This window comes from Mollisia scopiformis (assembly GCF_001500285.1).
Source record: "Mollisia scopiformis unplaced genomic scaffold LY89scaffold_14, whole genome shotgun sequence".
NCBI lineage: Eukaryota > Fungi > Ascomycota > Leotiomycetes > Helotiales > Mollisiaceae > Mollisia > Mollisia scopiformis.
In genome coordinates, this window is record NW_017263594.1 from 1029422 (window position 1) to 1054335 (window position 24914).

General features: G+C 47.6%; 11 protein-coding genes across 11 annotated transcripts; 5 read left to right on the forward strand and 6 right to left on the reverse strand.

Moving 5' to 3' along the window:
• Positions 1–435: 435 nt before the first annotated feature.
• Positions 436–1437, forward strand: LY89DRAFT_670498 (uncharacterized protein; the record flags this gene model as incomplete). Its single annotated transcript, XM_018213165.1, has 1 exon — positions 436–1437. The coding sequence occupies one exon, from the start codon at positions 436–438 to the stop codon at positions 1435–1437; it is 1002 nt and encodes a 333-aa protein (XP_018070323.1).
• A 58-nt stretch (positions 1438–1495) lies between these two features.
• On the reverse strand, positions 1496–2703 carry LY89DRAFT_100578 (putative isoflavone oxidoreductase). The gene has a single exon (XM_018205002.1). The coding sequence runs from the start codon at positions 2491–2493 to the stop codon at positions 1555–1557; it is 939 nt and encodes a 312-aa protein (XP_018070324.1). The 5' UTR covers positions 2494–2703; the 3' UTR covers positions 1496–1554.
• On the reverse strand, positions 2691–4403 carry LY89DRAFT_587692 (imidazole glycerol phosphate synthase HisHF; the record flags this gene model as incomplete). The annotated part of the gene is made up of 2 exons (XM_018209443.1): positions 2691–4193; positions 4281–4403. The coding sequence occupies 2 exons, from the start codon at positions 4401–4403 to the stop codon at positions 2691–2693; spliced, it is 1626 nt and encodes a 541-aa protein (XP_018070325.1).
• Positions 4404–5011: 608 nt separating this feature from the next.
• Positions 5012–6380, forward strand: LY89DRAFT_719640 (uncharacterized protein; the record flags this gene model as incomplete). The annotated part of the gene is made up of 3 exons (XM_018218511.1): positions 5012–5432; positions 5490–5929; positions 6005–6380. The coding sequence occupies 3 exons, from the start codon at positions 5012–5014 to the stop codon at positions 6161–6163; spliced, it is 1020 nt and encodes a 339-aa protein (XP_018070326.1). The 3' UTR covers positions 6164–6380.
• Positions 6381–6953: 573 nt separating this feature from the next.
• On the forward strand, positions 6954–8404 carry LY89DRAFT_685854 (NAD(P)-binding protein). Its single transcript, XM_018215156.1, has 2 exons — positions 6954–7695; positions 7748–8404. Exons 1-2 carry the CDS (start codon positions 7183–7185, stop codon positions 8222–8224), a joined length of 990 nt encoding a protein of 329 aa, XP_018070327.1. The 5' UTR covers positions 6954–7182; the 3' UTR covers positions 8225–8404.
• A 499-nt stretch (positions 8405–8903) lies between these two features.
• Positions 8904–9939, forward strand: LY89DRAFT_783214 (uncharacterized protein). The gene is made up of 4 exons (XM_018222656.1): positions 8904–9175; positions 9315–9368; positions 9426–9605; positions 9678–9939. The coding sequence occupies exons 1-4, from the start codon at positions 9079–9081 to the stop codon at positions 9836–9838; spliced, it is 492 nt and encodes a 163-aa protein (XP_018070328.1). The 5' UTR covers positions 8904–9078; the 3' UTR covers positions 9839–9939.
• A 2432-nt stretch (positions 9940–12371) lies between these two features.
• On the reverse strand, positions 12372–14102 carry LY89DRAFT_587687 (putative allantoate permease; the record flags this gene model as incomplete). The annotated part of the gene is made up of 5 exons (XM_018209442.1): positions 12372–13161; positions 13212–13305; positions 13354–13607; positions 13657–13829; positions 13875–14102. 5 exons carry the CDS (start codon positions 14100–14102, stop codon positions 12372–12374), a joined length of 1539 nt encoding a protein of 512 aa, XP_018070329.1.
• Positions 14103–14608: 506 nt separating this feature from the next.
• Positions 14609–16197, forward strand: LY89DRAFT_685858 (putative dihydrodipicolinate synthase). Its single transcript, XM_018215157.1, has 5 exons — positions 14609–15097; positions 15145–15206; positions 15256–15515; positions 15562–15973; positions 16022–16197. The coding sequence occupies exons 1-5, from the start codon at positions 14995–14997 to the stop codon at positions 16181–16183; spliced, it is 999 nt and encodes a 332-aa protein (XP_018070330.1). The 5' UTR covers positions 14609–14994; the 3' UTR covers positions 16184–16197.
• Positions 16198–16581: 384 nt separating this feature from the next.
• On the reverse strand, positions 16582–17866 carry LY89DRAFT_735119 (TauD-domain-containing protein; the record flags this gene model as incomplete). Its single annotated transcript, XM_018219978.1, has 3 exons — positions 16582–17468; positions 17604–17747; positions 17800–17866. 3 exons carry the CDS (start codon positions 17864–17866, stop codon positions 16582–16584), a joined length of 1098 nt encoding a protein of 365 aa, XP_018070331.1.
• A 1593-nt stretch (positions 17867–19459) lies between these two features.
• LY89DRAFT_697960 (glycoside hydrolase family 78 protein) lies at positions 19460–21593 on the reverse strand (the record flags this gene model as incomplete). Its single annotated transcript, XM_018216943.1, has 4 exons — positions 19460–20190; positions 20320–20474; positions 20504–20700; positions 20748–21593. The coding sequence occupies 4 exons, from the start codon at positions 21591–21593 to the stop codon at positions 19460–19462; spliced, it is 1929 nt and encodes a 642-aa protein (XP_018070332.1).
• A 1647-nt stretch (positions 21594–23240) lies between these two features.
• LY89DRAFT_546616 (uncharacterized protein) lies at positions 23241–24477 on the reverse strand (the record flags this gene model as incomplete). Its single annotated transcript, XM_018208252.1, has 2 exons — positions 23241–24045; positions 24104–24477. Coding segments are annotated over 2 exons (1179 nt in total), but the record flags the coding sequence as incomplete, so codon positions are not given.
• Between the last annotated feature and the right edge of the window lie 437 nt (positions 24478–24914).

The window sequence follows — 24914 nt, forward strand, 5'->3', positions numbered from 1 at the left end:
GCACTGTAGGAATAGTGTGTGCATTCGATCAAGCAGGTCGATTGATAAGTATGAGGGTGCACTTGCTGATGTCTTAGTATGATTTCTAAAGGAGAGCGAGTGTATCACGTGATACATACATGACCCCTTTGCACCTCGGCTGACATCTTTGACTGATACGTTGTTCTTGATCATGCAAGGGATAGATCAAGGACCAACAAGCTGTTTCTTTACGACCATGATATAAGATATGTTTCGAATAGTACACTTCGCTTGCGTCACCTATGGGAGCTTTTGTTGCCTCTGCCAGGCAGCCATGCTGCAGATCTACGTCTTCAGCCTCACGCACCACGACCTCAAATTCCTGGATGACTCTCATCCCTCCTCCGGGCTTTTCAGTCTCCTCACATCTTCAACATTGTTGTAGCAGGAGAAAGCTCGACATCCACGACCATCATGGCGACCGGATTCACGGAGGACGACTTCGTGCCATTGAATGAGCTTGTCCAACAGCTTTCAAACAGCTGCAAAGCCGCAGCCTCAGTCTTCGAAGACCTCAGCGAGGACCTCAATGGCATTCATCGCTTTCTAGAACACCTCATCAAGCAAGCCAACAATCCCGACTCACTCCTCATGCAAAGATGCCAAGATCGTCGCAAGGATTGGCTTCACATCCTTGAGTCGTTGACTTACGCATTGTGTGAACTCCAAGAGCATATCTCCACTTACTACGAAGTGGGTGCGGACATTTGGCTCCAGGCCGATGATGCACAACGTCACTTCAACAATTTGAGAAGCGAAGTGATGGTTGGGTATGACGCTGTTGATACCTTCGTCGACAGCCTTGGACTCTCGCCTGCAGGTCGGAAGGACTACAGTTTGGGTCAAATCGAGAAGCTTCTGGTCCAAGCGGTGAGGCAAGAGAGAGCTAAGGCTGCCAACTATGGTGTTACGAGGGCGGGTAATGGAATTGGTAGTTTCAGTCAGATCCAACGCTATTTAAGAGACGAGGGAATTGATCCTGCCGAGGTAGAACGGCATGATGCGAGGACTAAGCAACTGATGATATGGGTACTGGAAAATGAACCCGCACTCACTGATATCATGGCCCGGGAGAGTCTAGCAGATGGAGATGAAACGAATGCTGCAAGCAAGAAGGTTGAAGGCGAATCTGCTGGGACAGCAAGAGCCGCATCTCCGCCCCCTCAGTATGAAGAGAAGAGCGAAGGTATTGATTCTAAGGGGAAAGAGATTGACGTAAGGAGTGAAGGCAAGGATGTCGAGGAGAGTAGGGATGTTGAAAGCTACAAAGAAGCTGAGGACTTGGAAATGACCGCGATATTGGTGGATCGTTCTCGCCCATCTACAACCTCACGACCAATCTCTGTTGCAACGTCTTCTCCAAGTCTCATAGACTCAGACTTGGAATCAGCAGAGTCTGACTGGGAGCTCGTTTAGGTATGAAGCGTTGGTTCTGTGTCGAGGTTCACTACAAAGGTTGGAATACCCTCGCTGAGTTCAAAGGTTCTATGGTGACAAATGGATGGGCTACGTGACCGTGCTTTCCCCTCCTCACTATCGATTGAGTGATGCCAATTTCTCTCTTGCAAAGCTCTCCACATCCTGCACCTCAATACCTCTCTGCACATTAAACGTCTTCTCCATATCCCAGCTGACCCCCTTTCCCTGAGCGAATACAACCCTATACTTCTTCAAAGAATCGTTTGGATCACTTTTCAAATCCTCCTTCAACTTCTCCACACTCCAGACCTCTCTCTTGACCTTCTTCCCCAAAACACTCTCCACAATCTCCGCCACCCTCCCATAACTCACAGTCTCTCCCGCCGTGTAAACAACCCTATTCTTAATCTTCGGCTCCTCAAAAACGACCATCGCAGTCAACTTCCCAATATCCTCAGGCGTCGTAACAGTAACCTTATTCTCCCAATCACCAAGGGCCCTCACAACCATTTCATCCCCGCTCGAACTCTGAAAATCAACAACACCAAAGTATGCCTCGAACAAGAAACTTGTAAACATTCCCGTACTGACAATAATCCATTCCGTTCCTTTTTGATTTCTCAACAAGTCTCGAACATCCGACTGCTCGTCAAACAAATCCTGGGCACTTCCTCTTCCGACAACATCATAATCGACGCCAAATTGCCAAGGAACGAAGCGCTTCACTTTGGCTTCTAGTACTGCTCTTGCGATTTTGATCTGAGAGCCAGGACCTGATGCGAAACCTAAGCAGGAAATGATGAGATCGTATGGAGAAAATAAGGAGACGAGTTCTGGAATGGTTTGGGTTGCAGTGTCTCCCGCAGGAAAGGAGATCCCGAGTGATTTGAGATTTGAAAGTTCAGCGATCTTTGCAGGATTGGAAGAGGATATAGTGTTTGGACGAAGGAGGACTGATATTGATGTTCCTGGGGGTGCTAGTTTGGCGAGGGGGCTCAGGACTGCTGTGCCGAGTTCACCTGCTCCGAGGACGAGGATTTTGTTGGTAGCCATTGGTTGAGCAAATTAGGTGCAATTGAATCTGAGGAGAGAGAAATAGGCTACTGTACTTCCATTCTCGCTCTATATAGGAGCTTATAGTATCTCTTGGCACGGATATAGTCCAAAAACCGTCGAGATTACAAATCCAGACATCACGTGTCAATATCACTCTTGGCTCCAAGGCTTTGATTTCGAACGCTTACGACATTCTATAGCTCGCTTTCAAATTGTCTGACCATCAGGCCCTTTTCTGAAAGGAAGTCCTTGACATTTTTCACAGTGTATTCGCCTCTGTGGAACATTCCTGCGCCAAGAGCGGCATCTGTCTTGGTCTTTGAGAACACTTCCTCGAAATGAGCTGGAACACCTGCTCCACTTGACGCAATGACGGGTATCTTGACAGCACTCTTGACTTGATCAATAAGCTCCAAGTCAAAGCCACTGTTCGTACCGTCCTTGTCAATGCAGTTGAGGAGGATTTCCCCGGTACCCATTGCCTCAACGGCCGTAACTAACTCCACCACGTCCATGTCTCGAGTCTCTCGGCCGCCTTTGATTGTGCATGCATACCAGCAAGCCTCTTCGCCGTTGGGTCCAGGATACTTTGTGTCGATAGTGTTGTGTTTTGTCTCCGATGGCTTCGAGATGTATACCCGCTTGGGATCAACGCTTACAACCACGGCTTGAGCTCCATATGCCCCCGAGATCTGCTCAATAGCGGTATTGCCAAAAAGCTTCTTCCCCTCACGATAATATTCCTCAGCAGCTGTGACAGCATCGGACCCTATCGACACTTTGTCCGCTCCACTCTTGAAATACATCGTCGCAATCTCCAACGCTGATACTTTTGTCCCATCTGTATCCGTGGTATCTCGAATGCCTCCACCAATTGTCAAAGGAACAAAGACAGTTTCCGAGGTTCTCCGCAGAATCTCCAGCATAGGCAAATCTGCCAGTGGGCAATCTCGAAAGCTGGTGATGTTCAAGAATGTAACCTCGTCAGCGCCCTGCTCGTAATATTTCTTGGCCATTTCCACTGGCTTGCCAAGATTCCTAACATTGCCACCATCTGTCTTTTCTCGCACATCGTATTGATCGCCTTTCGTTACGACCAGGTCGCCCTGATCGTTCGTCCGTACGTCTAAACAAGCGATAACTCGTCTCGTCAAGCCTTCATTCACTGCGTTTATGCCAGCAGGTGCTCCTCTGCCTTCTGCCCCATCTAAGAACGCTTTGAGGACCCGCAGACCTGCAGAACCACTCTTCTCGGGGTGGAATTGTGTTGCCAGGATATTTCCCTTCGCAATGGCTCCAACAAATTCCTCATCACCATATCTTGCTGTGGCGACAGTCCATCCCTGGCTTTCCAGCTCTCCTTCTCGATATGGAACTTTATACGAGTGAACATAGTAGTATTTGGAGCTCGAACGCAGATCGTATGCTTGCTTGCCTCGAGGGTTCGCGCTATTCCAACCAATGTGAGGTACTGATTTGGAGGTGTCATCGAATCGATTGAGGTGGCCCTTGATCACACCAAGACCTGGCACAGCGGGGCTCTCAGACGAGCCTTCGAATAATACCTGTAAACCAACACATATGGCCATGAATGGTTTCCCAGATTCGATGTGCTTTCGTATCGAGGGGAGGTAGCCGGCAGAGGAGAATTGGGTCATGCAATGACCAAAATGGCCGACGCCAGGGAGGATCAATTTCTAGCAGACGGTGTCAGTAGGATCCCAAAATATTTTAGTATCTCAGCAGCCACGAGAGCCTCCAGGAGGATGTGTTTCCAAACTCACATCTGCTTTCTCGACATCTTCTGGTGATTTGACCCATTCAATAGTGTAGCCAACTTTCTCAATGGCATTGACTAGACTTCGGACGTTGCCCGCCACATAGTCGAGCAAGTATACTTTTGGCATGTCTGCCACAATTTCTTGCTGAATGTTGTCAATGTGATCGTAGAATTCTGTGACTCAAAATATCACAACAAAAGTTACCCCGCACTAGTCCCAAAGAAATATACTGCCATCTGTGACCGCCAATGCCTCTAAGAAACTTGATCAACGCATTTTTCTTCCTTGCTTGATGTTGTCAACTAGTTCCAATTTAATATCTGGTACCTTTCTACTACAGCATCTTAATAGGTCTAATGAGCTGATTTAAGCTAAATGTACGCATTTTCGACAGCTCCCGGATCTCAGGATCGATGAACTTCTTACGATGTCATATTGAAAGATCCAATTGCATGCCACAGCAGTCTTGGTAGATCCTCAATTTATGTTAATGCTAAATCGTGTAGTTCCACGATCTCGTTCAGTCTACTTGCTTGCAGCCGCATGAAGTGGCACGCATAAAGTGATTTGAAACCTTCTTAAGCCGCACAAATATCCCAAGTCTTTTGCGTTAAGACTTCTCGAATGTCATCAACCATGGCATCAAAGTGTTCTCTTTAATATCATTATTTTCTTCTCTCGCTTCTATTCTTCAATCTTCATGTTCGGTGCTCCTTCCATATCTAATCTTAATCATGTCGTCTGCTCCTACCCTCTTCATCTGGTTTCCCAGCGTACTTTTAGCAAATTCCGTGCCTTGGCCTTCCTTTCCTCTTCACCAATCATCATCATTCACATTCACTATTAGTCTAACATTACTGGAGACTGTCGATATCAGGATGAACCCCCAGCTGTCCAATGTCGAACTCCCGCAAGATGCTCGCAGACAAACTATCGAACAGGCCAGAACCGCGCTTCGACAACACATTGGTTTGGAACCAGGAAGAACCCGGACTTCAACAGTTGCACAGGTTGGGTTTTGGCTGAAATTATCTCACACCCCGAGCCTTTGCCGACTGGACTGTGATACGCCTACCATCGCTAGCAAAACATATCGTATCTCTGTTCGACCTGGTATGCCCAATATGGCTCGGTTTCGGGGGACGACACACGTCTGTGAGTAGATTGAGACGCTCTAATTGTCGATCATCAACAGTGCTGATTGCCGAGTAGCGTTCTACCACGTACACTGTTTTGAGAAAATTGCAGACTTTTCTCAAACCCATTATTTGGATCGTCTTCGACCTGTTACTCGTCAGTATCCGACTTCGTCAAGTCACTCTTCTATTCCGCCAGATGCCATAAGTGCCGGACGCCATGTGCTTGATGCCGGAGCTCAACTACTCTTTGAGTTCTGGAAGTCTATAATCTGTAGTGCCATTCAGCGGAATGGTCACGAGCAGCCTGGCGTCGGTGTCATAAATTGGCCTGCATTTATGGACGAAGTCGATTGGTGTAACTCCAGAAAGCACGTTGATACCCTTTCATATCGGCACGACTCTTCAGCGTGGAATTTCTTCAACGAATTTCTAGCCCTTCCGACACCCGATCCCTTCGGACCAGGATTTTGCACGAGCCTGAGCACAAGCCTGCAGCGTTGGGATCTAGCTAAAGTATGTTGCCCATAGCCCTACGCTTAGTCAAGGTGTACCATTGAATCTGAGTTGACTAATTGTCCAACCTTCTAGCGTGTTTGTCGTGCTGAGCGGTACGATGCACTTATGTTCCAGGGAATAAGCTCCGGAGCCTTCCACACGATGAGACAGAGGATCAGCGACGATGAAGTGAAAAGCACTGTCCGGCTACTGTCCTACGTGTGGGAGGACGACACATTTCGTAGAAGCTGAGGTGTAAAGGTTTTCACCACTGGGCTTGAGAGGAAGGTCTGCGTTGAAGGATTCCTGTCGGTGCTAATAAGCGTTCAAGCCCGCTTGTAGCCAAGGAAAGCTGAAGTTTTCGTAATTGAATATGCTGCGTTTCTTCTGTACCACCCCTCCCCTTACACTTGATCTGAAAAAGATCACCACAATCGGTTGGGAGATGTCTTGTCGCAAATAGAGGAATGAGTGTCAAGTCTCTGTCTGGTAGCTTCAAAACTTGAGATTTCCTCACCTCAAGATGTTTCTTGGCTTCAGTCAAGTCACTTAATACGAAGTCTTTCACAACGTGCATTCCATCTTTCTAGCCATGAAGATGGGTTATGATGTTGCGAAGTGATGGTTACGTGTTTAATTGCCTGTAGTCGAGGAATGAGATCCGTGATCGGAAAAGTCCACTCCAGTGGCTTGCCCAAATTTATTGCCAATATTGACACAGCATTTCCTGATGCTTGAACTCTTTGAGAAGTACCTAGGTAAGTGGGAACTGTAGTTGCGAAGAAGTGACAAAGAATTGGGGCGTGACTGCTCTATCAGCCACACCTGGCCGTCTCGGACTTTCCAAACTCTTGTACAAAACGTCTCAAACTACTCATCGCGAGCATTAAAGTTGACAATTCAACTGGTTGAAATTCAGACACGCAGTTCCACACCTGTTTGATATCAATCTGACGCAGCCGTTTGAGGACATTACATCACGTGGTCTGGGGATAACATTTTGTGGCGTCCTGACTTGCAGCGGACTTTCAAAGTCCAGCCCCTGTCATCTCGAAAACACTCGGAGATAATGGCCTTACCATCAAAACAGGTCTTAAATCATGACCACTACACCACAATGGCAGTTATTTCAAGTGCAATCCATCGCATTGATCTTTCATTGAAACCCCCGACTCCGATGTCTCCTCATTTCCTTTCAACTCATATAAGGAGACTTTCCCTCAGCTTTCCATATAAGCAAATCCACAAATACAGTATCAAACTCCCTCACAATGTCTAAATTCATCAAAAACCTCATCGTCCAATGGACACCCCTCCCTTACCCCACGACATCCTTCACCGGCCAAACCATCATCGTCACAGGCGCGAACGTAGGTCTCGGCTTCGAAGCATCCCGCCACTTCGTCCGCCTCGGCGCCCAGAAAGTAATCCTAGCCTGCCGCTCCCTCTCCAAAGGCGAAGAAGCGCGCGCCGACATCGAGCGCACCACTGGTCGCAAGGGTGTGTGCGAGGTCTGGGAAGTCGATATGGGGGACTGGGACTCGGTGAAGGCGTTTGCGACGCGAGTCGAGGGTCTCGAGCGTGTCGATGCCGTGTGCGAGAATGCTGGGCTGGCGGGGTTTACGTTCAAGAGCCATCCGTCCGGATGGGATGCTAGTGTTGCTGTGAATGTTGTGGGCACGTTTTTGTTGGCGTTGAATTTGTTGCCTGTGCTGAGGAGGTCGGGGGTTAAGTATAATATGGTTCCGAGGTTGGAGATCACTTCTTCGGAGACGCATAAATGGGTATGTATTCCAATCTGATACTCTATGATGTTGGAAACTGATTGGTGAATAGGCCAAATTTGAAGAGAGGAACGAACCCTCGATCTTCGAAGCTTTGAAGAGAACCGACCAACCAGAGTGGGAGAAAGAGCGCTATCCAGTCACGAAACTACTCGAAGTCTTCGGTGCTCGTTCTCTCGTCGAAAAGATGGCAGCCGGTCCTCACGCCAACCAGAAAGTCATCGTCAACACCGTCAACCCGGGATTCTGCAAATCTTCTCTAGCGCGCGACGCCAAGGGAATGATGTTCGTGATATTCTCTATGATGAAGATGTTCATGGCCCGCTCGACTGAGATGGGGAGCCGCACTATTGTTGCGGCGGTTGCGGCTGGAGAGGAGAGTCATGGTAAGTATATGAGTAACTGTGTTGTGGCGCCGCCAAGTGATTTGGTATTAAGTGAGGAGGGGAAGAAGACTGGTGATCGGATTTGGAAAGAGTTGTTGGATATCTTGGAGGGGATTCAGCCGGGTATTTCGAAGAATATTTAGTTATCAGAGGGAGTAGTGCTGTGAAGGAGAAATACTTCGTAGGAGGAAGGTCTGTATCGAGCTAAGGTGATGATCTTTCTGTCAGCGAGGACGTGGGGGTGTCATATCAATTTTTACCGATTACTAGTCTCCTTTCATAGCTTGCACTTCATCTGACAGGGTAGGGACGATAAAGTTCGAGCATTGTGTCAAAATTTCTTTTCAAAGATGTCTTCCATCTACAGTATCTTCATTGTACTCGTCCGCAAAGGAATATCTCAACCCTCCAGGTCCCAAATCCAAATCTTCATCACGTGAATCAAAACCCACTTACCTGATGCCATTCTTTCTCATAATTCAACATACATTCGTACCCCGTATCCAACAATGCTCAACCTATCCTGAAACATATCCAATTCGCTCCCTCCCACGGCATCGTCCCATTCCCGCATCCGCTCCCGCACACGCACCCAAGAAATAAGCGAGAAAGCCCCGCCCCCAAATTTCCATCCCCCTAACTCGCTCCCTCGGTAACGTCTAATGTTCATCCCCCATGCTTGCCGCGATCCGATCTTTCCCCCTCTGCACATCAGAACTCGCTACTTGAAACGGGACGTCGATTGGAGGACCGCGAGCTAGCTCCGCGGTTCGGCTTTAGTGGACTTCCTTGGTGGGGTAGGTAGGGTACTTGTTGACTTCTTCGTTTGTTCTTCCTTTTTTTCTGTTCACTTTTCTAGAAAAGTCAACTACGTATGTTCGTCCCTGAAACATTCAACCATAAGATCTCCAAAATTTACCTTGCGACTAAATACTAGGAATTCTTCTCGTCCAACTTGATTTTCCTTGGCAGAAAGTTCAGAAAGTAAAATTGCAAAATGGGTTCAATACCACCAGGATCAGCCGCTCCCTCAAAAGCAGCCCTCCTCCGCAAAAATGCAACAGCAGCCGTGGAGTCCTACAACTCTTGGAACAGTACGTCAAATCCGGCGCTTCTTTTGATTTCACCCTACGACTCGAGAGCTTCGGGAGCTACTCATCAAAGAAGATAACATTTCAACTCCTCGGCTCACAAATCTCTATCTTATCAAAACCACATACTAACCTCTCCCAGTCGAAACAATCCTAGCCCCCCGCCACGAGACAGCAACCCACGAAATCCTGCCCAGTACGTCCTGCCCCTCCCCCTCCCCTCATCCCTCATCCCTCCCTCTAACCCAAACAGAATCCCTCAACCGACCCATAATGAACAACAACACCTACCGCTCCTACTTTAGCGCCATCATGCCCTACTTCTGGAATTTCACCGTCACAATAAACGACCTCCTCGTCGACGCCGAGCAGAACAAAGTCGTCGTCTGGGCGCGGAGTACCGCGATGACGGAGATAGGGGAGTATGCTAATGGTAAGTCTTGCAATTATTGGAGTTGGAGGGGAGAGGGGGAAAGGCGAAATGGCTAATGAGGGGAATTGATAGAGTACATGTTGATGTTTTTCTTTGATGAGAGGGGTGAGAAAATTGTGAGGAGTTTGGAGTTTGTGGATAGTAAGGTGACGGGGCCGTATATGGAAGAGTTGGGGAGGTTTATTAGGGAGAAGAAGGGGAGTGATGGGTTTGAGAGAAGGTATGGGAATTAATGGTTTGGCTGAGAGAGAGATCGGGGAGAGAATAGATGCGAGGGGAAGGGATAGCATGGAGTTCGAATGGAGTAGATGTTTGCACAGAAAGTGAATTGAGTACACTTCGTGGTTTCAAAATCTTGCTATGGTTCTCTTTTGGTTTCGTTACGCTTGGGACGCTGGATACATGGTTTCCGATGAACTCCTCCAATATGCATCACCATGGACGGATCTTCAGAAAAGTCCAGCCCCGTACACTGACAGAAAATATCGAAAAGAAAAGAAACGTAAAGAAAGGAAGATCGCGACAATAATACAGATAATCAACCGCTCAACGCGTTGCCCTGTATCATCGTTGTCATTCCATATTATCGCTCTCACGCTGTCGGTAATTCCAAATATCAGTAAACGCTATCCACCAAATGTGTCAGAGAGAGCAAAACCCCATCCCAAACGCCTCTTCATGCTTTAAAGGTAAACTTGGTTCGCAGGAAACGTTGACAATGAATGGGAACCCGGCCACTCTGCATTCAATCCAGAAGAGAAGGGAGTACTCTAGATCTACGAGGGGTGGTGCGCACACGTCCAGCTATTTAAGGTGCATATTCTGATACGGACGTATATGTGGATGCTTGAGATGGATATGCTGCATGGCCTATATAACCTTGACCTCGAAGACCCGGAGCTGGTGTACGTGCTGACAGAGATGCATGTGTAGCTGCTTGAGATACATATGTAGATGGTAGAGTTACATATGAAGATGCTTGAGATGTGGTTGTTGTCGTTGAGAGTGCTGGAAGAGTCGACGAGGTTTGAGGAGAATTTGTGATGGGCCCCAGTTGCAGAGTTCCATATCCTTGAAATCCAGGTGTCGGAGTATACGAATAAGCATGAGTTGGATGCTGTCCTGTAGGTGTATATGCATTTGAAGGTACAGATCCATAGTTCATCCGCGATGGAAGTGGCCCACTCACTTGGGAAAAGGTACCTATCATTCCATTTGCTGGGTCTCCCTGGTAAGGTGATAGCTCAGGCAGCTCAGGCACCTTCTGGGGTTGACGGGTTATAGCTTTCAACTTAGCCTCCTCCTCGTCCTTGTTGAACTGCTCCACCAGCTCTACGTAGTTGTACGGCAATTGCGGGTACTACTGGTAAGTTAGGATATGTTTTAACCGCGCACCTCACAGCCTCGAGCCCGCGCTTGTCAAAAAGAATGAAAGTGATATTCACATACCTTTCTCCAATAAACATCCCTAGCAGCTCTATAAGCCGCATCACCCACAAACTTATGAATCTCATAATGCCCACAGTACAACCTCTGACCCATGATACCGTTCTTCATAAACTGCTCCAACAGCTCCCACAACTTCTTCGACTTCCCATGTCCCACACAGACCTCCATCTCCAGAACCCCATGGCCCTTCTTGGTATGCAGAGTATGAGGCAGTCTGATCCGAAGAGCCTTGCAAGTAACAGACAAGATCGCAAGGCTGATGGGATCAGCAAGCTCCTGAATCTTGTCATGCAGCTCTTGCGGGAGACAGGCAATGTGGGGACGGCCGCCGGGAGGAAGGGGACGGCTCCATTGACGGGCTTGCGCGGAATGCGCGTCGCCGAGGTCGTACGTGGGCTTGAATTTGAAGGGTGGTGGGGGCATGATGAAGAAGCGCGCGCTGGAGTTGCGGGTTGTGCGGGGCTTTTGGGTTGGTCTTTGCCAGGCAGATTGCTCTCCGTATTCGAGGGCAGTTTGCATTCGGGAAGAGATTCCGAGAGCGGATGCACCGGGTGCTTGGCGTCTGAGTTTTGGTGGCATCGTGGCGTCGTTTCTTTGGAGTTTGGTTTTTTGGGAAAGTGCGGGGTGGAGATTTTGGGTTTGTTTTGATAGAATTGTATTGGAAGGCGCTAGTTTGTTTTCGGGCTGTTAAAACTACGTAGGTATCGATAGCGATGGCAATGACTCTTTTTTATGCGCTCGCATACGTAGGGGTACAAGCATAATATCAACAAAGTGCCAAAATCAAATGTTATTCATCTCCTCGAAGACTCAACCACTAGACATCTTCCCTAGGAACTTGTTGATAATTTCTTGTTGCGTATACAAACTAGTAACCTAATGTCCTAATAGTTCAAAATTCATCAACCTTAGTGATTCACCTCATTTTGCAATCATAGTAATCTCATTTCTTGGCTTGGCACTCAACTTCAGTACCTGATACGCAATGAATCCTTTTCACTGTGAATGAATGAATGAAAGTCAAATGTGCTAAGCATCAAGGTTGAATATGAAAAGCTTGCTACTAAGGAACAGGACTGGCGCTGATTTTTTAATGCATGGGAATTTGATGAAGGCATGGACAAGTGTTTATATGGTAAGATGGTTTCGCACTTGCGCGAAGATGGCAGAAGAAGCAATGGCTGAAACTTGGGTAGGAATGATGCAAGCGAACATGTACCAAGATTGCTTTCTATGCCTCCTTGACATAAATAAAATAGTCGCACCTGATGCTCAAAGGTATCCCCGAACTCCATCCGATGCTCCTCGATCCGAATTCTAAGTCGTATACTTAAAAGAAGTATTCTGCTTGTCCGTCAAATCAAGCCAGTCCATATCGCCCCTATTCTCACTAATCTCCCCCGCACGACTCTGGTTACTACGATGACACAGCAATCCATAGGTCAAAATACAGATAATCGCTACAACATAGCACACAATCATCGCAATCGTGCCCCCAGTATAAGCCGGCGCCTGATACGCAAGGAAAGTCTGCGGACCGATGATATTTCCCGTGGCCCAAGAGACGTAGAACCAAGCGAACAAAAATACCTTCTTAGTGTGCCCGGCGATGTTGGCTTGGTAGATAGAGACGAGCGTTACGTATGGTGCCCAGTATGTGTAGAGGATGTAAAGACCGATGAGCTGGCCTGCGAGGTTGGTCCGTGGGAGGGTATAGCAGATGATTGCTCCTACGAGAGGGAGGAGGACGGCGACAGCGACGATCAGGGTTCGGTATCGTCGAGTTGTGGCTGCGATGTAGGAGAGTACGATTCCGGAAATTGTACTCATTGCTCCTGGCGGCATGGCTAGAAGTGCAGTTTTCTCGGCATCGAATCCAAGACCGGAGATGATAAGGGTGTTGAAGGTGGTGAGGCCGCCGTTGGGGACTTGGAGGGCGATGATGGCGAACCAGATGAGCCATGTCTTGATGTCGAGAAGCGCTTCCCAGATTTGTTCGATCTTGAAGGATTTTGATTCTAGACCTGTGTTGTCGATGGCTTTGCGTTGGATCAGCATATACTTCTCACGCTCAGACAGCCACTTTGCTTCAAGTGGGTTATTTGGCCTAATGCAAATTAGCAATTGTGCGCCTCGAAAGTCTCTTGAGCTGCTTACAAAAAGAAGAAGACAACCAAGGACCAGAGAATAGTGAAGGCTCCAAGGGTCAAGAAGATAATCTTCCATGGTGCAAAAGTGCCTTTGTGATAGCCTGTGTGATGTCAGCTAGTGTTTCAGAATTCTCGTAAGCAGTACTTACCAACAGCCCAGGCAACCAGTCCATTAAAGATCGGTGCCACAACGTTAAGAATGATAGCGTTGCGTTGAGGTTGTTCTGACGGCTTGTACCACATAGCTACCACTAGAGTGACGGCTGGAATGAGAAGAGCCTCGAAACCTCCAAGCAGAAAACGACACACGAAGAGTCCACCAAAATTGGTACAGGCAGCCATGCACATCTCAAGAATGCCCCAGCAAAGAACATTAAATGCGAAATAGGTAACAGGTGGAAATCTTCGGACACGAATTAGTGAGTTTTTTGGCATGTTTAAGGGAAACATACTTCTGCAAGCAATATGCGGATGGTCCCATGAAGGCCAATCCACCGAAGAATGGAGCAGAGCCAACCCAGGAGTATTCTTGGCCAACCAGGTTGAGATCCTTTTTTAAGTCATAGATGGCTGCAGCCGAGATGGCAGATTTGTCAAGACCTGAAAGAGTGGCACAAACGAAGAGCTACAGATTATCAGCTTATGTCAGGACATCGAGGGGATTGCTTACAATAGGAATGAGTCGCCAATCGACCTTGCGCATAAGACTCTTGTCTTCCTCCAATGACCAACTCTCGTTGCCAACAATATCAATATTATTTGCCAAGATCTGAGCAGCAATATCGACATCATTAGCGTGACCAGCCTTGACGGCCTTCAAAGCCTCAACAGCTTCCAACTCTGGAGCGAAGGCAATGTCATCGCCCGGAGCTTTCTTCTCTTGACCAGCTGCTGACATGATTGACACTCAATGTTTGTCTTGAGGAGAGAAATTCAAATGTGATTGAGAATATGAGATGTGAAAAAGCTAATGCAGTCGTGAACATCTCTTCCTTACATATTATTTCTTATCTCCCCGCAACAAGGACCGGTCCCAAGTGGCTGGGACTTAGACGGCGTTCTTGTTGAGAAGTGCATCTCTAGCTGGCCCATAGATCCTGGGATTCGGTAAGATAAGAGACGACTGAATCGTGGTTCGGGAGGGTCGGTATGGAGCCGATGCAGGGAACATTCGGCTGCAGACCACATCTACCCTGGACACAATCACAACTTGCCGGAAATAATTGAGCTGGAGCTGAGCTGAGATGTCGATGATATAAGAGTGGGATAAAGCAGGTTGAGGTTGAGTTTGACGCGGTGAGGCAAAGTCAAACTCGCTAGGAAATTGCCGCGGCGCGTGTTGAGGCGAGGTCTCACCTCAGGAACCTCTTCTTGCTCTTCTGTTTCTATCATCCTTAAATCCATTTCTCGAACTTCAAAATGAGCACTCAATCCGAAAACCACTCATATTCCTGCGATTGCAATCTTGAGCTTTTCGATGGTTGCCGCCAACACATCCTTGTTCGGTAAGGTTAGTTCCCCGCGGAAATTTCGTCGGCTTTGTCGGCCACTGACCCGTCTCTGAATACAAATCTGCAAATCCCACTTTCGAGACGCGGTTTCGAATATTATGCATCGCGATAGCGGTCTCTCTGCCGATAAGTTTATTGATCTCTAGCCTTGCAAAGTCAACATGCAGGTACTAGTGTCCATAGTTTGGACCCTGGTTCTCTGTCTAGATGTTACTGTACTCTGCTTTTCTTTGAGATTGTTGGTAAATTCTTCAAACATTCGTTGCATATTCAGTCATAATGGTTCGAACTCTTCCTCGGGGAATCTATACCCCGCTACCAACCTTCTTTCAAGATGGAAGTGAAGATTTGGACCTGGCGGCGTTCAAGAAACATATCCAGTGTATGTCGTGTGACCACCGAAATCATCACAATTCTGACCACACAAAGTCACGGCAAGTGCAGGTACAATTCCAGTCATATCTGGAACCATGGGAGAGGCACCACATCTGGTGAGGCGAAGCCAGAACCATGGAATGGCACAGCTGATAGAATTGGTAGAGTGCAGCAGAAAGGACAGCTTTGATAATAATTGGACGCGAAGCACTCGATGAGATTAATCTTACTTCAATCCCCATCGTGGCAGGTATTGGTGCTACCAGCACTCGCGAATCGATACAATTAGCAAAAGAGGCAGCAGCGGCAGGAGCGGACTTTGCAATTGCAATCCCACCAGGATATTACGCTGGAGTTCTGAAGGCCGACGTCACAGCGATTAAGAGCTTCTTTGTGGATATTGCGGAAGCATCTCCCATTCCAGTGTCAGTAGATTGAGTTAACAACTCGTTCCATACTGACATTACCAAGAATGATGTACAATTTCCCAGGCGTCACGAGTGGCATCGACATGGACAGCGACCTCATAATCGACATTGCGAAATCCGCCCCAAATATCTGCGGGGTAAAGCTCACTTGTGCTGCAGTTGGCAAGCTTACCAGAATCACAGCAGTCGTCAATGACCCAGAATTCAAAGTAAAATACCCACGAAAAGTATCAGCAGCACCATTCTTGGTGATAGATGGTTTCATCGATATTCTGCTTCCCTCAATGGCGGCAGGATCTTCGGGTGCTATCACTGGACTCGCGAACTTTGCACCGAGTGCCTGTGTCAAGTTGTGGGAACTGTGCTTGGCTGTTCCAGGCTCTGGATCTTATGCTGAGGCGCAGAAGGTGCAGAATCTGATTGCGAATGCTGATGGTGTTGCCATCAAAATTGGCGCAAGTCTTTTCCCTTATAATTCTGGAAGTTTGGCTGACGCCGTGCAGATTCCTGGTATGAAGATGCTGCTAAATAGAATGTTTGGGTATGGCAAGAATCCGAGACGGCCTTTGATGCCAATAACGGCTGAGAAAAGAGACTTAATTATGGCGGAAGGTGTCCTAAAAGAACTGGTGGAGTTTGAGAAGAGCTTAGGCACATCAAAATAATGAGTTCATTCAAGACTATATACTTCAGTCCCAAGTCTTTCGATTTTTTTCGGCCGCTGCCTTGCATTCTCATCCACCAGATATCGCATATGGACTGACATGCCCGACAAGCTGCAAGTGCACACTATTCCCGCCTCTGGGCAATTGCATGAATAGCAACACTACCATCTTTGCTATTGATGCTAGGAATTGCTAGTACCGCCTAAAGGTTGGAGGTAAGAGGATTGTATCTTCAAGATCTTAGAATATTACAGAACACACTTAATGGTCTAATTATTATACTTCAGTCAGACATTTGATTATGTACCTGCGTTGCAAATTCTCCCTTCAACTTTCAGACATCCAACACACTCCGAGTAACTCAGATAGTGTTGCAAATTCCCTTCTCATCTTCCAAATCAACACAACCCCAACATCTCCCTATCTTCCTCCAGCTTACACCCATCATCATCTTCATCCACCTTACTCGGAATCGGCACATTCGCCAACGGCGTCAACCGAAACGCATGCCTTCTCGCCCCAGCCGGATAATCCAACGTCTGACTATGCTGCGTAACCCTCTGATCCCACAACACCACCGTCCCCGGCTCATACCTCACCCGACAACTAAAATCATGGCCCCGATTAATATGATCAAACAGAAACTTCAACAAGTAATCACTTTCATCATCATCAAACCCCACTATACTCTGCGTATAACTCGAGTTCACAAATAGCGCTTTCTGGCCCGTCACAGGGTGCACTATTACCACTGGATGCACCGATCTCGTCACTGGACGCCGAACGACCGATTTATCCCCATTATCGCGGATCTCCCGCGACAAAGCAGCTTGCGTCGTGTGAACGGCCATCAAACCCTCCAACCTAGCCCTAAATTTCGGACTCAATTTCTGAAACGCCCTCACTGTGCTACAGATAATCGTATCACCACCAACCCCCGGCGGGCTCTCCAGCATAGCAAAGAGCGTCATTCCGGGCGGTTGCGCTTCAGGCGATTGATCGACGTGGAACTGGATAGGATTTTTCCTCGCCCACGACTTGCGGATCCTAAGATCTTGATCACTGTCATAAACGATGACGAATTCCGGGGGCCCGTTCTGGGGATGAGGCATCCAGCCGTGGACGTGCAAGGGGCCGAAGTGCGAGGCGATGGCTTTTTGGGCGTCGAAGCCGGCGGCGAGGAAGGCATCTTGGTTTCTGAAGACGACGCAGCCGCGTTGGGCGGTAAGGAGGGCGAGTTCGTCGAGGGCGGCCGGGGAGAGGTTTGTTAGGTCGACGCCTAGGACTAGAGGGAGTTAGTATTTGCTTTTATAGAAGAACTAGGAGCCGAGTCTTCGAAAAAGATGATTATTCAAGAGCTTGAACGTGGCATGCATGAAAGAATTAGAAAGCAGAAATAAACAGAGGAACGGATATTTACGTTCGGTGCCGCAGTAGGGACCGAGGTCGTTGATGGACGTTGCTTGAGACAAGAGGGTTTGCTTTGAGGGGTCGGCGCGGAGGCCGGGATCCGAGAATTCAAAGGAGCCGACCATCTCGACTTTTTCAAGAGGGTCATAATGTGCTTGTGGCATGTTAGTCATTTGCTTTGAGTTCAGGAGTGGGGAGGGACAAACGAAGGTAGTCAGGGAAGAGGGGGCCATTTTTGGTGGGGGTGTCTGGGGGTGAGACTGTGCTGGGCATGATGATGGGCTTTGAGCTGTTTGGTTACTGTGTATGATTTAGGGTCAGGACAGTGAGATATACTGCTTTGTATTGAGTACGGTTCCTTATCTGGTGCAATCGGTGATTGTGATGAAGTGGTTGTCGGCTCCGTCGGGTTTGTCGGTTGATGAGCCGATGGGCATTGTGCGGAGCAAGGACCGAAGCTGCTGCATGGGTTGTTACTTCGAAGATTGGGCACTTACTCTGGTAGCATTGATTCTAGAATTACATTAATTCTGGCTAGGTAATGAACTTGACAATGCGCGGCCGTCTGTCAATTCTGATCGTCCTTCCTACCAGCGGATCTTTCGATCTGTCCCAGAATCCGCTCTCCCAATTTGTCCATGTATGAGCATCCCTTCTCTCATTGTGACGATAGGCAAGAGTGTTCCTTGGCTTTTTAAAACTGCAGGTAAAACTCAGTCCCAAATGCATCTTGGCATAGAAGGTTGATTTCCTATTTAAATAGTAAATCATCATGCCATCATCGTCTACCACCGCTTGTCTTCATTTGTAGGATTTTCCTTGCCATAAGCCCAACGCGAATTTTCGTAGCTTCTTTTGGAGAAAGTGGCCCATACTGGGGATCTGCACCATAAAATGGGCCCAGCTCCTTTGGTATCCGTCGACCTGGCTTCATCTTCTTGTGCCAGTGATACCAGCCGCCCTTTCCTTCAGCGATAAGTGCATCCGATCGAAACAAAGTGGCCTCCTCCAAGACATCTATATCCTTTTTGATATCGAGCCCAGATGAAACCGACTGGACAGTTTGAGCTCGCGTTCTTTGCAAGCTGAGTTTGTGCCCATTGATCTTGTTTTTCCTTCTTGAGTGGGGGAAGAGAATCAAATATTGTTTGTCGGGTAGCCATTACTATGTCATGTTGTGACGTGAAAAGAGATTTCGCAGAGATCCCACCACGTACAACTTCAGTTGCATCCAGGCTTGCAGGTGACACTGAAGGGGATGATGACTGCGAGGGTTGGCTCGATGCATCATGTTGGCTTTGATCTGAGTCGGGTCGACGACTGCCTCTCTCAAGCTTGGAGGCTGCTGTTGTTCTGTGATCCGAGCCCCGGCGAGTGCGAGAAGCGTTCAAAGGTCGATTTGTCTTCGAACCATGCAGTAGTGCTGATTTATGAGAGGTCTCTTTTGATAGAGTGTGATCCGTACGAGCCCCGAGGCCAACGCTCTTTGGCTTGGAACGCGAGCTCGGAGCCTGTCGCGGAGCAAGGGGCGGAGAACGACCGCAGCCAGCACAGTCCCGCTCCCTGCACCTTGAACATCTTTCTGTACCAAAGCACATTGTCAGGTCCTGTGAATGATAAACTTCAAGTTGAATATGTTGAGATGAAGGTCTCTGAACATGCAGTCTCCTTGTCCAGCCTTCTTTTGTATGTTGTTGAAAGTGCCGGTCGAGTTTACCTGAATGTGCAAGATGTGAATGCGAGACATCCCGGAAAATAGTATCGCAGGGAGGAATCGTTGGCCGAGAGTAGAGAGATTCAGACATTCACTGATCCCCAACACGCCATTCACAGTCTGTGGACTTAGTTTGGCATTTTGAAAAGCCTTCAAGTCCAGACTTGGATCCGGCTCTCACCACCGGGTTGTTTCTCAATTGTGACAACTCCACTTGAAACATCGTACGTTGTTTGAGTAGACAACCCGCCATTCACTCTGACTTTGGGTGTCTTACCGACCGACGCAGGCAAGATCAACTTTCCAGAAGTTGTGCTCGGAACATTGTACTCCAGAACGAATCCGTCATCTACCAGAATCCATTTCACCGAGAACTTCCCCAAGTTAGTCGTGAATCCCCCTTCAACAGACTTGAGATCCCCAAATTGAGGCGCAATGATCCAAGTCTTGCCCCCAGGCGAGGTAAGTTGCAGTCCCACCACAAAGGTCGACAAAGCATGTGTTGGTCCGGTGCTCCAACCATGAGAATGTGAGACGTATGAATATGTATTCTGGTATCCCGCATTCGCACGATACCCGAATGTCCCATCTTCCAGATATCCTTCAATGAATGTGCTTTCTGTCCCATAAGGATTGTTGAGGTACCATCCCCAGCTGCGACGGATGAGATCTAAGGCTCGAGTAGTTTGATGAGCAGCGAAGTGACCTTTGATTTCCATGCTTTCGATGAAAGGTACGATATTGAACTCCATTTCAGGACAACTGGCTCCAATTAGACCCCAATTTGAGAAAAGATAGTCGCTAATGTTTTTGTAGCTCGAAGAGTTTGCCATGTCGTAGTAGAGTGCTAGGCTGTTGCCATCTTGCGGGTACCTGTATGAATCTCCGTTGCCCCCAGCATTGAACTGAGTGAGTAGACTGCCACTGTCTCTGAAAGCTCTGCTACACGTTAGTACATGAAATTGAGGAATTATAGTTGATTACCCTTTGCTTGAGTCCCAGATATTGGAACCTGGCGCATTAATTTTATTCTTCAATACGGCTGCTTGACTTTTCCACCTGCGCGCTAAATTATTGTCACCGGTCCAGTTGGCAAGAGCACTTCCAGCTGTCAAAGTTTTATACATCAACGCATTTGCTTGAGTATTGTGACCACCTTGGGCGAATCTTCCCAGTCATTGCTCCCTGTCACATACAGTATGCCCGTGCTATCGATCTTCGCAGTGACGAATTGAATAGCTAGCTTGATCTTTCTCCAATTCCGTGTCAAGAACTCAGTGTCACCACTATAGACAATGTACTCATATGTTCCAATAATTGATGACATATGATATGTATCAGAGCCATAGAAGCTGAGAGGCGGGCCCGCCATTGGGAGTTCTCCATTGAATTTCTGTCTAATATTCAGCGAATTTATCAGAATTCTTGAAAACAACTCACCTGCAGATCGAATTGCAGCTGGAGTGCATTTTTGGCGCTCTCAAAGTCACCGGTGCTTACAAAAGCGCTTGGAAGAGCAATACCAAGGTCGCCTGACCATGTGGCTCTGTCTCTTTTCGCGCCATCTGTAAATATACTCGCACCCGAAGTCCCTAGACTCGCATTGTTCGCCCATCCGTTGTCAAGTAGTGGATAAGCCCTTCCAGTGTTTGGTGAGATAGCGTTCGTCTGCAACGTATATGCACCGGCATACCAGATGCGGTTGAGTAGATCATCATTCGAGGAAAAGTATCCTCCATATGCTCTCAAGTCCGACCAAGTTGGTTGAAAAGAAAGCTCAAGTGATATTGCAGTGATGTTCACCTCGAATGTCGAGTTGCTGGTCGTGAACAAGGAAAGATAGCGAAATCCACCACGCAGACTCGAGTCTGACATCGTAAAGTTGCCACGGCTAGTATTCGTGACAGGCACAAATAGAGCTCCATCTGCCCCAGTCTGGTATTTGCCATTCGAGTCGTCAGAAACATACCCAGTCCAGTTCCTGGCCTCGGAAAATGATAAACCGAGTTGACCGGAACCACGTGACTGATAACTCAAAGTAGCAATTCCTCCTACCTCTTTCCCGAAGTCATAAATGACCAATGATTCATTTGAAGATAAGTTGACCGTCTCCGGATACATTGATATCAAGGAATGGTCCGGATTCAAGATCTTGGCGGGGGAGACCAGCCGCGAGTCAGGGGCGTAGATGTATTTCTCCCAAGGACCAGGAAACGAAGCTGTCCTGGAAACGCAAATTGTATCCCGCCAACATGATGCAGAGGACTGTACAACAAGCGCAGTCATAAAAGAGATCACATAAGGAGCTGCTTGCACGAACACTGGCGTGAGGAAGTCATCGATCAATCGACTCGACAGCGTGGACTGCACCACAAAGTCTACGCCCTCAGTGAGGATCGTTGGGGCCAGTGGTGCCATCTTTGATTCTTTGATATAAAGCCGTTGGGCAGGAAGGATAAATAGTCCACCCTGTCTGCCATTCAGCCAGCGGAATCAGGTGGAAAGGTGAGGGTGGCCGCTTAGACGTTGCAATATATGACGTTGGAAACGACGGCAGTGAGATCGGTAGCTGATTCAATAGTTTGTGTCACCTCGAGCTATTGTTTCGCGAGGCAGTGTGTAATATGAGGTTGTACAAAGAAGCTTTTAGGATGTAGACCTCGATTTAAGGTTTCAAATCTAGCGTGTTTCGCTTAAGTTGTGGGGACTCGGGCAATGTGGGGGCTGTGTCACTCTTGACCAGGGTATTGTTGAGATATGGGGCTTCTCAAGATGTATCTTGCTTCATATCTTGGAAGTTTGATGTTACAAGCTCATTGAAAGCTCTTGGCACGAATGATATCGACCAGAAAGTCGTCACGATCATCTCTCCCAACAATTCTAGTCAACCACTATTGTGAAAGCGACGCACTTTGGCTAGAACTAATTGAAGGACTCAATGATGCTTCATGGAGTCTGAAGCAAGTTCCAAGTCCAGCAGCGTTCCTGGGCTCTCATGAGAGCACCTGTTGAAGTGCGCTTCAAACTTCTCATGGTTTGTAGGCCAAGTTCCCAGGAATTCCAAACAACGCGGGCAGGACCAACCATCTTTACTGTGAACATAGGTATCCGTCCAGTAATCAGGTATCTTGATATGCGAGTTCGAGTGAACATCGGCAAGATGGCTTGTTAGTATCTCTAGATGATTTGTTTGGAATACTTGAAAATGATGGGTGCTAAAGCAAGGGAAGCTACAAGTAGATGTGCATGTGCCAAGGAGACATGTGAACGTCTTGAGTTGGAAGTCGTCTTTGGTATCTTCGCTCTTGTTTTTCCTATTTGCTTTTCCGATGGACTTTGAATGCTTCCGCGACTCTAAGCTCGTTTGTGTACCGAGAAGTCTGGTTACGGCAGATATGGTGTTTTGGTGAATCGGATCGAAACCGGGCCTCCTTTGTGGCCTGCTGTTGGGAGACGTGACTTTAGAAAGCCGACTGAGCATTGAATCTGCAGCTTCAGATAGTGATTCAAGTGTACGACTTGACCGACTATATGTTGTGTTCATCGAGGAGCGGGGGCTTGTGAAGCCAGATTCGCGAAGCGAGGATGAGTTTGAGCTGGTGGATTGAATGGAATCACGACTGTGTAGATCCTCTGCATTATCTGGCAGGCTTATGGATCTGTAATGGTGGTGGCCTATTCACTCTCCAGTTAGCTATGAACAACGTTGCGCAACGCTTGGTCCTTACCTTCTGAGGGTTTCGCTGCCTCAGAGTTATCAACTGGCTGCTGCATGAGAAAGTTTCGAATATTCTGAGCTCGGGAGGATTTCATCACTTGGTCTTCTGTCATAAACTTGTGGACTTCGTTGCGATCAGCAGGTGAGATCATCCTGTTTCGCGAAGTAACTGGGCCGAGGCATATAATTGATAGATCTTGCGGCATATACGCCGATATATCGACAGGTAGAGACATGATGACAAGAGTAGAATGACTATCGAACAATGCTTCAACACTCATGTGATCAGCAATAGTGGGGAAGTTCCTAATCCACTCAGTGAACAGATCAGTCATACATTCGTCAGGTCGAAAGGTTTCTCTTAATCGAACAGAGAAAAGTAATCTTGGAGAGCCAATGCTTGGCGTTGAATACTTGACAGTGGGGTTCTCATCAAAGGGTTCTTTTGAAGTCCCGTCCACAAGAGATGAAAATGAGTCTTTATCCTCGAAGGATTGAATACCATCAGTAGTAGGCCTCTGGGAGTGTATTGGTGAAGCAAAATCGAGGGGCGTTCTACTTCGAGAATCAAGATCTCTGCGTGACTTTCGTTGGCCTAGGTTCGTAGGTAACTGGATACCCCTGGGACCTGACTCGCCCTGACTAAGCACAAGATGTATCGGCGCAGGATGTCGTTCTTTTTGAGTACCGTCTAGGTACCTTTCTTCTGGCATACGACACTGTGTTCTGAAGAATATTTTCTTGTACAGTTCTCCAACACTAAATGAGGGCTTGTTGCTGAGTAGTCGGAGCTCTGTCACTAGAGCACTTGTGAACGAGTAAGGACCAACACCATTCGCGATTTCGTTGAAGGCGCAGGCCGAAATTAGTTCGTTGACACCGTTGCCATCGCTGGCATTTGCTGTTCCAGATGCGCAACAGTCTAGCAGAATGAGAACATCGCTGATTGATTCCTCAAGAATGGTTTGAATTCCTCCCCACTTGACCATCGGACATTTGAGTTTCTTATTATTCCTCCAACTGAACCAATATTAGCATAGTATTCGAAACATTTCTTTAGATTTTCGCAAACACAAACCTCGTCCAGACAAGCAGTCGAGTTTCCGTCAGTTTTGCATGGCCAGCGTAGTACACAATTTTCAAATGTGTCTTGGCCTCTTCATCAGGCTTCACAAAGTCCATTACTTTCTCAGTAAGCTTCCAATGGCTGTGTTCGACTGGTATGTTCCAGATTTCGGTCTCATATCCGTAGTCATCGCGAAACACGCCGTGCAACTGGTTGATCTCTTGAGAGACAGGAAGCTGAGGGTCCTCGTCTTCCCAACTCAGTATCAACACTGAAACTTTCGCATATCGTGAATTGGTGTCGTTTGGAAAGACGATATTGGCTGCATCTTGAAGACGCTTCCTAAAATTCTCAAATTCCATGTGATAACGCCATCGATCAATGTCGGCGAGTGTTGGAGGCGGGGTGGAATTTGAACTGGCGTAACCTAGCGAGTCGCTATCATCTTTGGAATTGCTTGTAATCTTCGAGCTTAATGCACTGTCTTCTCGTTTGTGGATTCGCTCCATCGTTCCGGTTGATTTGAACTGCGCCTGCCTCGTGCCTCGTTGGGGCTAAGTCGACCAATTATGATGGGAAAATCAATAAAAGTAAGACAAAAACTTGGTATTTCCTCGGTATGAGGTTGATCAGGCAGCAGCCTCGAAAATGGGGATCAACGGAAGCGCTCTCACGAATTATGAAACGTCGCTAGTGGTGTACCGGCGTCCAAATGTAGGACCCCTGCAAACCCCACACTCTTTGAAAAAAGTGAAAAGACGGCACATCGAATGGATATGGAGTGTGACTCAAAATGAAAGTATCGAATGCACCAAATGTGATT